The sequence below is a fragment of the Gigantopelta aegis genome, chromosome 10 (assembly GCF_016097555.1).
Source record: "Gigantopelta aegis isolate Gae_Host chromosome 10, Gae_host_genome, whole genome shotgun sequence".
Lineage (NCBI taxonomy): Eukaryota > Metazoa > Mollusca > Gastropoda > Neomphalida > Peltospiridae > Gigantopelta > Gigantopelta aegis.
The window spans coordinates 3,817,042-3,829,964 of NC_054708.1; the positions used below are offsets into that span (position 1 = coordinate 3,817,042).

At 41.5% G+C, this 12,923-nt stretch overlaps 1 protein-coding gene across 1 annotated transcript in view; it reads right to left on the minus strand.

The window, feature by feature from the left end:
* Positions 1 to 12,923, minus strand: part of LOC121384331 (TBC1 domain family member 13-like) — a 47,623-nt gene that overhangs the window by 5,258 nt on the left and 29,442 nt on the right. The window contains exons 10-13 of the mRNA XM_041514679.1: positions 11,834 to 11,932; positions 10,217 to 10,360; positions 3,179 to 3,260; positions 2,678 to 2,735 (exon numbers count right to left, since the gene is read on the minus strand). Of these exons, the coding sequence (XP_041370613.1) occupies positions 2,678 to 2,735; positions 3,179 to 3,260; positions 10,217 to 10,360; positions 11,834 to 11,932 (383 nt within the window). The remainder of the gene's footprint in view (positions 1 to 2,677; positions 2,736 to 3,178; positions 3,261 to 10,216; positions 10,361 to 11,833; positions 11,933 to 12,923) is intronic.

Below are 12,923 nucleotides of genomic sequence, written 5' to 3' on the forward strand. Positions count from 1 at the left end.
TTGACAGAGTTATTGCCCTTGAACTTGGGAGATTCGAACATTTGTTTTCTGCATACATGTACAATGTATTTGTTTTTGCAATGTCTTCAGATATTCAGCTGCAATTTTGTGTATAGCTTTATCATGTACTGTTAAAGATGAAGTTTGACTCATAGCAAGGACTCTCAGAATGCTTGATTATCTGACTACACTGTAAAGCCAGGTTTCTGCAGCGAAGGTGTGTGTCAATGAAGGTGTGTGTTTCAGTGGTTGTGTGTGTCAGTGGTTGTGTGTGTGTCAGTGAAGGTGTGTATCCGTGAAGGTGTGTGTCAGTGAAGGTGTGTCAGTGGTTGTGTGTGTCAGTGAAGGTGTGTATCAATGAAGGTGTGTGTTTCAGTGGTTGTGTGTGTATCCGTGAAGGTGTATGTCAGTGGTTGTGTGTGTGTCAGTGAAGGTGTGTATCCGTGAAGGTGTGTGTCAGTGAAGGTGTGTGTCAGTGGTTGTGTGTGTCAGTGGTTGTGTGTGTCAGTGGTTGTGTGTATCAGTGGTTGTGTGTGTCAGTGGTTGTATGTATCAGTGGTTGTGTGTGTCAGTGAAGGTGTGTATCAGTGATTGTGTGTCAGTGGTTGTGTGTATCAGTGGTTGTGTGTGTCAGTGGTCGTATGTATCAGTGGTTGTGTGTGTCAGTGAAGGTGTGTATCAGTGGTTGTGTGTGTCGGTGGTTGTGTGTATCAGTGGTTGTGTGTGTCAGTGGTTGTATGTATCAGTGGTTGTGTGTGCCAGTGAAGGTGTGTATCAGTGGTTGTGTGTGTCAGTGGTTGTATGTATCAGTGGTTGTGTGTGTCAGTGAAGGTGTGTATCAGTGGTTGTGTGTGTCAGTGGTTGTGTATCAGTGGTTGTGTGTCAGTGGTTGTGTGTGTTAGTGATTGTGTGTATCAGTGATTGTGTGTCAGTGGTTGTGTGTGTCAGTGGTTGTGTATCAGTGGTTGTGTGTGTCAGTGGTTGTGTATGAGTGGTTTTGTGTGTCAGTGGTTTTGTGTGTCAGTGGTTGTGTACAAGTGGTTGTGTGGGTCAGTGGTTGTGTGTGTCAGTGGTTGTGTGTGTGTCAGTGATTGTGTGTGTCAGTGGTTGTGTGTATCAGTGGTTGTGTGTGTCAGTGGTTGTGTGTGTCAGTGGTTGTGTGTGTGTCAGTGATTGTGTGTGTCAGTGGTTGTGTGCATCAGTGGTTGTGTGTCAGTGGTTGTGTGTGTTAGTGGTTGTGTGTGTTAGTGATTGTGTATATCAGTGATTGTGTGTCAGTGGTTGTGTGTGTCAGTGGTTGTGTATCAGTGGTTGTGTGTGTCAGTGGTTGTGTATGAGTGGTTTTGTGTGTCAGTGGTTTTGTGTGTCAGTGGTTGTGTATAAGTGGTTGTGTGGGTCAGTGGTTGTGTGTGTCAGTGGTTGTGTGTGTCAGTGGTTGTGTGTGTCAGTGGTTGTGTGTATCAGTGATTGTGTGTCAGTGGTTGTGTGTGTCAGTGGTTGTGTGTGTTGTGTGTGTTAGTGATTGTGTGTGTCAGTGGTTGTGTGTATCAGTGGTTGTGTGTCAGTGGTTGTGTATCAGTGGTTGTGTGTGTCAGTGATTGTGTGTGTCAGTGGTTGTGTGTGTCAGTGGTTGTGTGTATCAGTGATTGTGAGTCAGTGGTTGTGTGTGTTGTGTGTGTGTTAGTGATTGTGTGTGTCAGTGGTTGTGTGTATCAGTGGTTGTGTGTATCAGTGGTTGTGTATCAGTGGTTGTGTGTATCAGTGGTTGTGTGTGTGTCAGTGGTTGTGTGTCAGTGGTTGTGTATCAGTGGTTGTGTGTGTCAGTGGTTGTGTATCAGTGGTTGTGTGTTAGTTGGTGTGTATGTCAGTGGTTGTGTGTGTCAGTGGTTGTGTGTGTGTCAGTGGTTGTGTGTGTTAGTGGTTGTGTGTATCAGTGACTGTGTTTCAGTGGTTGTGTGTGTCAGTGGTTGTGTATCAGTGGTTGTGTGTGTCAGTGGTTGTGTATCAGTGGTTGTGTGTTAGTTGGTGTGTATGTCAGTGGTTGTGTGTGTCAGTGGTTGTGTGTGTGTCAGTGGTTGTATGTGTTAGTGGTTGTGTGTATCAGTGATTGTGTATCAGTGGTTGTGTATCAGTGGTTGTGTATTAGTGGTTGTGTGTGTCAGTGGTTGTGTGTGTCAGGTGTTGTGTGTCAGTGGTTGTGTGTGTCAGTGGTTGTGTGTGTTAGTGGTTGTGTGTATCAGTGATTGTATGTCAGTGGTTGTGTGTCAGTGGTTGTGTATCAGTGGTTGTGTGTGTCAGTGGTTATGTGTCAGTGGTTGTGTGTGTCAGTGGTTGTGTGTATCAGTGATTGTGTGTCAGTGGTTGTGTGTGTCAGTGGTTGTGTCAGTGGTTGTGCATCAGTGGTTGTGTGTGTTAGTGTTTGTGTGTATCAGTGATTGTGTGTCAGTGGTTGTGTGTGTCAGTGGTTGTGTATCAGTGGTTGTGTGTGTCAGTGGTTGTGTATCAGTTGTTGTGTATGTCAGTGGTTGTGTGTCAGTGGTTGTGTGTGTCAGTGGTTGTGTGTATCAGTGATTGTGTGTCAGTGGTTGTGTATCAGTGGTTGTGTGTGTCAGTGGTTGTGTGTGTCAGTGGTTGTGTGTGTCAGTGGTTGTGTGTGTAATACTGGGAGTTCACAAACCTGAACAAGTTTCATGTTGTGTGGAAAGTCTCCCTGCAGCAAATCATCACGAATTAACCTGCAAAATTTCAAAACAAAACTCTTAACACAAGCCACATATAGTCTAAAGCTGCATTCTGTTTTAGCATACCTAAAACAAATATCAGATCTAGTTATAAAATTGGTTGTCTGAATTTATTTAAATAAAAGACAAAAACCCAATAAGAATACAAAAAATAAATAAATCATTTTACCATTTTTTTTCTTATATCAATATAATAAACATTCACAATGTAAGTCATTTTTTATTAGTCCTAAGTAAATACAGAATTAACTCTATATTATACTTGTTATGTTCTAAATAAATTATGACAAACAGACCACAATTTAACAAATTTATCACAATGACATTTAATATAGGCAATTATCTGATATTGTAGTTAGCTGGCCCAGTGATGGTCAATATCACAAAGAGAAAGCACGCAATACTCTCTGCTGTTACCAGTCTGTCTGTCAACTTACACCAACATTGCGACTGCTATTTTGATGAGAAAATCAAATCTATGTTCATCAGAAAACAGAGAGTCCCAAATCCGCAAAACATCTGAAAGAAAAGTAAACAATATTTAGTTATTACATAACATGCACATGGATTAATTGCATGTTTTGTTTGAAAAGAAAAGAATATTTGTTGTATGTTACTAGTTGATAAAAACCAATAATATCTGTGTTTTTGTTACTAGTTGATAAAACCCACTAAAAGCTGTATCTGTGTTAACTGTTACATGTTACTAGGGAGAGGGAAACCCATGTGTTACCTGAGACAGGGAAAAGCCCATGTGTGTGTTATCTGTGGCAGGGTAAAGCCCATGTGTGTGTTATCTGTGGCAGGGTAAAGCCCATGTGTGTGTTATCTGTGGCAGGGTAAAGCTTGTGTGTGTGTTATCTGTGGCAGGGTAAAGCCCATGTGTGTGTTATATGTGGCAGGGAAAAGCCCATGTGTGTGTTATCTGTGGCAGGGAAAAGCCCACGTGCTACCTAGGAGAGCAAAAAAACCTGCATGTGTCACCTGGGAGAGGAAAAACCACATTTGTGTGTTACCTGCAACAGGGAAAAGCCCATGTATGTCATGTGGGATTGAGGAAAGCCTGTGTGTGTTTCCTGGGACAGAGAAAAGCCTGTGTGTTTTCCTGGGACAGAAAAGTCTGTGTTATGTTTCCTGGGACAGAGAAAAGCCAGTGTGCGTTTCCTGGGACAGAGGAAAGCCTGTGTGTGTTACCTGGGACAGAGAAAAGCCTGTGTGTGTTTCTTGGGACAGAGAAAAGCTTGTATGTGTTACCTGGGACAGACAAAAGCCTGTGTGTTACCTGGGACAAAGAAAAGCCTGTATGTGTTACCTGGGACAGACAAAAGCCTGTGTGTGTTACCTGGGACAAAGAAAAGCCTGTGTGTTTCCTGGGACAGAGAAAAGCCTATGTGTGTTACTTGGGAGAGAGAAAAGCCTGTATGTGTTACCTGGGACAGATAAAAGCCTGTGTGTGTTTCCTGGGACAGAGAAAAGCCTATATGTGTTACCTGGGACAGACAAAAGCCTGCGTGTGTTACCTGGGACAGAGAAAAGCCTGTGTGTGTTTCCTGGGACAGAGAAAAGCCTGTGTGTGTTACTTGGGAGAGAGAAAAGCCTGTGTGTGTTACCTGGGACAGAGAAAAGCCTGTGTGTGTTTCCTGGGACAGGGAAAAGCCTGTGTGTGTTTCCTGGGACAGAGAAAAGCATGTGTGTGTTTCCTGGGACAGAGAAAAGCCTGTGTGTGCTTCCTGGGACAGAGAAAAGCCTATGTGTGTTACTTGGGAGAGAGATAAGCCCATGCATGTGTTACCTGAAAGACAGAAAAGACCACGTGTGTGAGAAAAGCCCTTGTGTGATACCTAAGAAAGAGAATAGCCCTTGTGTGTGTGTTACCTGGAAAAGAGAATAGCCCTTGCATGTGTTACCTGAAAGACGGAAAAGACCACGTGTGTGAGAAAAGCCCTTGTGTGATACCTAAGAAAGAGAATAGCCCTTGTGTGATACCTGAGAAAGAGAACAGCCCTTGCATGTGTTACCTGAAAGACGGAAAAGACCACGTGTGTGAGAAAAGCCCTTGTGTGATACCTAAGAAAGAGAATAGCCCTTGTGTGATACCTGAGAAAGAGAACAGCCCTTGCATGTGTTACCTGAAAGACGGAAAAGACCATGTGTGTGAGAAAAGCCCTTGTGTGATACCTGAGAAAGAGAACAGCCCTTGCATGTGTTACCTGAAAGACAGAAAAGACCACGTGTGTGAGAAAAGCCCTTGTGTGATACCTGAGAAAGAGAATAGCCCTTGCATGTGTTACCTGAAAGACGGAAAAGACCACGTGTTTGAGAAAAGCCCTTGTGTGATACCTAAGAAAGAGAATAGCCCTTGTGTGATACCTGAGAAAGAGAATAGCCCTTGCATGTGTTACCTGAAAGACGGAAAAGACCATGTGTGTGAGAAAAGCCCTTGTGTGATACCTGAGAAAGAGAACAGCCCTTGCATGTGTTACCTGAAAGACAGAAAAGACCACGTGTGTGAGAAAAGCCCTTGTGTGATACCTGAGAAAGAGAATAGCCCTTGCATGTGTTACCTGAAAGACGGAAAAGACCATGTGTGTGAGAAAAGCCCTTGTGTGATACCTGAGAAAGAGAACAGCCCTTGCATGTGTTACCTGAAAGACGGAAAAGACCATGTGTGTGAGAAAAGCCCTTGTGTGATACCTGAGAAAGAGAACAGCCCTTGCATGTGTTACCTGAAAGACGGAAAAGACCATGTGTGTGAGAAAAGCCCTTGTGTGATACCTGAGAAAGAGAACAGCCCTTGCATGTGTTACCTGAAAGACGGAAAAGACCATGTGTGTGAGAAAAGCCCTTGTGTGATACCTGAGAAAGAGAATAGCCCTTGCATGTGTTACCTGAAAGACGGAAAAGACCATGTGTGTGAGAAAAGCCCTTGTGTGATACCTGAGAAAGAGAACAGCCCTTGCATGTGTTACCTGAAAGACGGAAAAGACCATGTGTGTGAGAAAAGCCCTTGTGTGATACCTGGGAAAGAGAACAGCCCTTGCATGTGTTACCTGAAAGACGGAAAAGACCATGTGTGTGAGAAAAGCCCTTGTGTGATAACTGAGAAAGAGAACAGCCCTTGCATGTGTTACCTGAAAGACGGAAAAGACCATGTGTGTGAGAAAAGCCCTTGTGTGTTACCTGGAAAAGAGAATAGCCCTTGCATGTGTTACCTGAAAGACGGAAAAGACCATGTGTGTGAGAAAAGCCCTTGTGTGATACCTAAGAAAGAGAATAGCCCTTGTGTGATACCTGAGAAAGAGAATAGCCCTTGAATGTGTTACCTGAAAGACAGAAAAGACCACGTGTGTGAGAAAAGCCCTTGTGTGTTACCTGGAAAAGAGAATAGCCCTTGCATGTGTTACCTGAAAGACGGAAAAGACCACGTGTGTGAGAAAAGCCCTTGTGTGTTACCTGGAAAAGAGAATAGCCCTTGCATGTGTTACCTGAAAGACAGAAAAGACCACGTGTGTGAGAAAAGCCCTTGTGTGATATCTGAGAAAGAGAATAGCCCTTGAATGTGTTACCTGAAAGACAGAAAAGACCACGTGTGTGAGAAAAGCCCTTGTGTGTTACCTGGAAAAGAGAATAGCCCTTGCATGTGTTACCTGAAAGACGGAAAAGACCATGTGTGTGAGAAAAGCCCTTGTGTGATACCTAAGAAAGAGAATAGCCCTTGTGTGATACCTGAGAAAGAGAATAGCCCTTGAATGTGTTACCTGAAAGACAGAAAAGACCACGTGTGTGAGAAAAGCCCTTGTGTGTTACCTGGAAAAGAGAATAGCCCTTGCATGTGTTACCTGAAAGACGGAAAAGACCACGTGTGTGAGAAAAGCCCTTGTGTGTTACCTGGAAAAGAGAATAGCCCTTGCATGTGTTACCTGAAAGACAGAAAAGACCACGTGTGTGAGAAAAGCCCTTGTGTGATATCTGAGAAAGAGAATAGCCCTTGAATGTGTTACCTGAAAGACAGAAAAGACCACGTGTGTGAGAAAAGCCCTTGTGTGTTACCTGGAAAAGAGAATAGCCCTTGCATGTGTTACCTGAAAGACAGAAAAGACCACGTGTGTGAGAAAAGCCCTTGTGTGATACCTGAGAAAGAGAACAGCCCTTGCATGTGTTACCTGAAAGACGGAAAAGACCATGTGTGTGAGAAAAGCCCTTGTGTGATACCTGAGAAAGAGAACAGCCCTTGCATGTGTTACCTGAAAGACGGAAAAGACCATGTGTGTGAGAAAAGCCCTTGTGTGATACCTGAGAAAGAGAACAGCCCTTGCATGTGTTACCTGAAAGACAGAAAAGACCACGTGTGTGAGAAAAGCCCTTGTGTGATACCTGAGAAAGAGACTAGCCCTTGCATGTGTTACCTGAAAGACGGAAAAGACCACGTGTTTGAGAAAAGCCCTTGTGTGATACCTAAGAAAGAGAATAGCCCTTGTGTGATACCTGAGAAAGAGAACAGCCCTTGCATGTGTTACCTGAAAGACGGAAAAGACCATGTGTGTGAGAAAAGCCCTTGTGTGATACCTGAGAAAGAGAACAGCCCTTGCATGTGTTACCTGAAAGACAGAAAAGACCACGTGTGTGAGAAAAGCCCTTGTGTGATACCTGAGAAAGAGAATAGCCCTTGCATGTGTTACCTGAAAGACGGAAAAGACCATGTGTGTGAGAAAAGCCCTTGTGTGATACCTGAGAAAGAGAACAGCCCTTGCATGTGTTACCTGAAAGACGGAAAAGACCATGTGTGTGAGAAAAGCCCTTGTGTGATACCTGAGAAAGAGAACAGCCCTTGCATGTGTTACCTGAAAGACGGAAAAGACCATGTGTGTGAGAAAAGCCCTTGTGTGATACCTGAGAAAGAGAACAGCCCTTGCATGTGTTACCTGAAAGACGGAAAAGACCATGTGTGTGAGAAAAGCCCTTGTGTGATACCTGAGAAAGAGAATAGCCCTTGCATGTGTTACCTGAAAGACGGAAAAGACCATGTGTGTGAGAAAAGCCCTTGTGTGATACCTGAGAAAGAGAACAGCCCTTGCATGTGTTACCTGAAAGACGGAAAAGACCATGTGTGTGAGAAAAGCCCTTGTGTGATACCTGGGAAAGAGAACAGCCCTTGCATGTGTTACCTGAAAGACGGAAAAGACCATGTGTGTGAGAAAAGCCCTTGTGTGATAACTGAGAAAGAGAACAGCCCTTGCATGTGTTACCTGAAAGACGGAAAAGACCATGTGTGTGAGAAAAGCCCTTGTGTGTTACCTGGAAAAGAGAATAGCCCTTGCATGTGTTACCTGAAAGACGGAAAAGACCATGTGTGTGAGAAAAGCCCTTGTGTGATACCTAAGAAAGAGAATAGCCCTTGTGTGATACCTGAGAAAGAGAATAGCCCTTGAATGTGTTACCTGAAAGACAGAAAAGACCACGTGTGTGAGAAAAGCCCTTGTGTGTTACCTGGAAAAGAGAATAGCCCTTGCATGTGTTACCTGAAAGACGGAAAAGACCACGTGTGTGAGAAAAGCCCTTGTGTGTTACCTGGAAAAGAGAATAGCCCTTGCATGTGTTACCTGAAAGACAGAAAAGACCACGTGTGTGAGAAAAGCCCTTGTGTGATATCTGAGAAAGAGAATAGCCCTTGAATGTGTTACCTGAAAGACAGAAAAGACCACGTGTGTGAGAAAAGCCCTTGTGTGTTACCTGGAAAAGAGAATAGCCCTTGCATGTGTTACCTGAAAGACGGAAAAGACCATGTGTGTGAGAAAAGCCCTTGTGTGATACCTAAGAAAGAGAATAGCCCTTGTGTGATACCTGAGAAAGAGAATAGCCCTTGAATGTGTTACCTGAAAGACAGAAAAGACCACGTGTGTGAGAAAAGCCCTTGTGTGTTACCTGGAAAAGAGAATAGCCCTTGCATGTGTTACCTGAAAGACGGAAAAGACCACGTGTGTGAGAAAAGCCCTTGTGTGTTACCTGGAAAAGAGAATAGCCCTTGCATGTGTTACCTGAAAGACAGAAAAGACCACGTGTGTGAGAAAAGCCCTTGTGTGATATCTGAGAAAGAGAATAGCCCTTGAATGTGTTACCTGAAAGACAGAAAAGACCACGTGTGTGAGAAAAGCCCTTGTGTGTTACCTGGAAAAGAGAATAGCCCTTGCATGTGTTACCTGAAAGACAGAAAAGACCACGTGTGTGAGAAAAGCCCTTGTGTGATACCTGAGAAAGAGAACAGCCCTTGCATGTGTTACCTGAAAGACGGAAAAGACCATGTGTGTGAGAAAAGCCCTTGTGTGATACCTGAGAAAGAGAACAGCCCTTGCATGTGTTACCTGAAAGACGGAAAAGACCATGTGTGTGAGAAAAGCCCTTGTGTGATACCTGAGAAAGAGAACAGCCCTTGCATGTGTTACCTGAAAGACGGAAAAGACCATGTGTGTGAGAAAAGCCCTTGTGTGATACCTGAGAAAGAGAACAGCCCTTGCATGTGTTACCTGAAAGACGGAAAAGACCATGTGTGTGAGAAAAGCCCTTGTGTGATACCTGAGAAAGAGAACAGCCCTTGCATGTGTTACCTGAAAGACGGAAAAGACCATGTGTGTGAGAAAAGCCCTTGTGTGATACCTGGGAAAGAGAATAGCCCTTGTGTGTGTGTTACCTGGAAAAGAGAATAGCGGAAGGCATAGTACTGGGGATTGATGTCGTGTGTTACCTGAAAGACAGAAAAGACCACGTGTGTGAGAAAAGCCCTTGTGTGATATCTGAGAAAGAGAATAGCCCTTGAATGTGTTACCTGAAAGACAGAAAAGACCACGTGTGTGAGAAAAGCCCTTGTGTGTTACCTGGAAAAGAGAATAGCCCTTGCATGTGTTACCTGAAAGACAGAAAAGACCACGTGTGTGAGAAAAGCCCTTGTGTGATACCTGAGAAAGAGAACAGCCCTTGCATGTGTTACCTGAAAGACGGAAAAGACCATGTGTGTGAGAAAAGCCCTTGTGTGATACCTGAGAAAGAGAACAGCCCTTGCATGTGTTACCTGAAAGACGGAAAAGACCATGTGTGTGAGAAAAGCCCTTGTGTGATACCTGAGAAAGAGAACAGCCCTTGCATGTGTTACCTGAAAGACGGAAAAGACCATGTGTGTGAGAAAAGCCCTTGTGTGATACCTGAGAAAGAGAACAGCCCTTGCATGTGTTACCTGAAAGACGGAAAAGACCATGTGTGTGAGAAAAGCCCTTGTGTGATACCTGAGAAAGAGAACAGCCCTTGCATGTGTTACCTGAAAGACGGAAAAGACCATGTGTGTGAGAAAAGCCCTTGTGTGATACCTGGGAAAGAGAATAGCCCTTGTGTGTGTGTTACCTGGAAAAGAGAATAGCGGAAGGCATAGTACTGGGGATTGATGTCGTGTGTTACCTGGGAGAGAGAAAAGCCCATGTATGTGTTACCTGGGAGAGGGAATTCCTGTGACAGCAGTAGGGTGAGCCAGCGGAAGGCGTAGTACTGGGGCTTGAGGTCCTGTTCCTTCAGTAGGTGCCACAGAGCGGGGTCCCGCTCTTGTAGTTCCCGGTACAACTCGTTCATTATGTAACCTGTGGGGCGGAATCAGAACATGGATTATAGCTCATCATAGTCAATAGTAGAGCAGATTGATTTATTAATCATCGACTATTGGATGTCCAACATTTGGTAATTTTTACATATAGTCTTAGAGAAGAAACCCACTACATTTTTCCATTAGTGGCAAGGGATCTTTTATATGCACCATCCCACAGACAGGATAGCATATACCACAGCCTTTGATATACCAGTCGTGGTGCACTAGCTGTAACAAGAAATAACCCAATGGGCACACTGATGGGAATCGATCCCAAAACGACCACACATCAAGTGAGCACTTTACCACTAGGCTACGTCTCACTCCTCAAATAGTAAAGTTAATGCCTCTAAACATGTTCTTATCATTGCAGAGATGCCAACCCTAGTTGGTGTGTCAAAGGAATCCAGGCCTTCAAAATTAGGACTCCCACTCCCCAAAATAGGAATGTTATCTGTGATGACTCAGGATCGCATTTTTCAACATTTTGGTAAAGTCAAGTTCAAGGCTGTACACAATCGGCAAACATCAGGGCTGTTCAGAAGACCGATTGCTAAACTGGTTTATTCTATATCGCCACGCTTGCTATGCTCACTATTCAGAATCCATAAGTTTAAAGAACAAGGCAGGAAACCAATCTATGATTGTTGACAGTGAAGAGGGAAAAAGTTCCATTTCTCCGGTGTTAACAACATTTGTGCCTTCCAAGATAAGATCCGACACCAAATATGCGTAATTACGATTTTCTTTCTAAAAATCGGAATTTTCGAACAAGACAATCGTAATAGCATAATCTATGCTTTAAATTCGTAATGATTCCACCACATTCATAATGGCATCTCTCTCATTGTCCATTTTCCAAACATACACTGTCAGATGTTACTGATGGTATCATTTAATAATAATAATACTAACAATAATATTACAATAGAGGATGATGTCAAATCTATGAGATTAAGAACCATGATGGTATATCAATAAATATAAATATATTTATTTCGATTACTAATCATTTCACAGCATGTTTCACGTATGAATCCAGTAAAATGCATACACGTATACAGCTAATTTACCTACTGATAAAAGTAAATATAAAATTAAATGATACAACTCTTGTCAAATTAAGAATGTACTATACTACTCAAAAAATGCATTTCTGCTACAATACAATAAAGACAAATGGGGTAGCATCTCTCTTCACTAGGAATGTTGGGATTTTTATATCTTCCAATTTTAATATTTAAATTATGTCAGTTTGTTCTTAGTTTTGTGTTTTATGGGTACTAATTTAAACAAGTATCTCTTGTAAAATTATTATGTTATAAGTTGCTACATATTGCTAATTTTGCATCTGGGCCCAATTTTAAGTAAGATATTTTGTTTTCAAATTTGTTTTGATAGAACTATGTAATTTTGTCATCAAATATACTTTTGTTATAGAAAACTATTACAAATTACTGTTATTTACCTATTCCAAACTGTGATTCATCTAAAGTCTTGATAAAGTTATCACGGATCTCAGCCATCAGATTGGTGAAGCAGAAAAATGAATCAGCTTCTGCAAATTCTGAAAAAGTAGCATTAAAATAAAATAACTGGTAATTGTAATAAAATATGTAAAATATGATCCTTGTAAATAGCACAAAGACAAATATTTGTTGCAACAGTTGCTTTCTAAAAGTAGACAGGCATTGATTTAATATAATTTAATATAAATATTTGTTGCAACAGTTGCTTTCTAAAAGTAGACAGGCATTGATTTAATATAATTTAATACAAATATTTGTTGCAACAGTTGCTTTCTAAAAGTAGACAGGCATTGATTTAATATAATTTAATACAAATATTTGTTGCAACAGTTGCTTTCTAAAAGTAGACAGGCATTGATTTAATATAATTTAATATAAATATTTGTTGCAACAGTTGCTTTCTAAAAGTAGACAGGCATTGATTTAATATAATTTAATACAAATATTTGTTGCAACAGTTGCTTTCTAAAAGTAGACAGGCATTGATTTAATATAATTTAATACAAATATTTGTTGCAACAGTTGCTTTCTAAAAGTAGACAGGCATTGATTTAATATAATTTAATACAAATATTTGTTGCAACAGTTGCTTTCTAAAAGTAGACAGGCATTGATTTAATATAATTTAATATAAATATTTGTTGCAACAGTTGCTTTCTAAAAGTAGACAGGCATTGATTTAATATAATTTAATACAAATATTTGTTGCAACAGTTGCTTTCTAAAAGTAGACAGGCATTGATTTAATATAATTTAATACAAATATTTGTTGCAACAGTTGCTTTCTAAAAGTAGACAGGCATTGATTTAATATAATTTAATATAAATATTTGTTGCAACAGTTGCTTTCTAAAAGTAGACAGGCATTGATTTAATATAATTTAATATAAATATTTTGGGATTTGTTGTTATAATTTTATGTTTCCAATCCAAAATCTGTGATTTGCTGAAGCACAGAACCCTGCTGAATTTGCAGCCTGGTAGAAATACTAAACTGTACAATATTTGAAATCAAAATGTATTTTATAT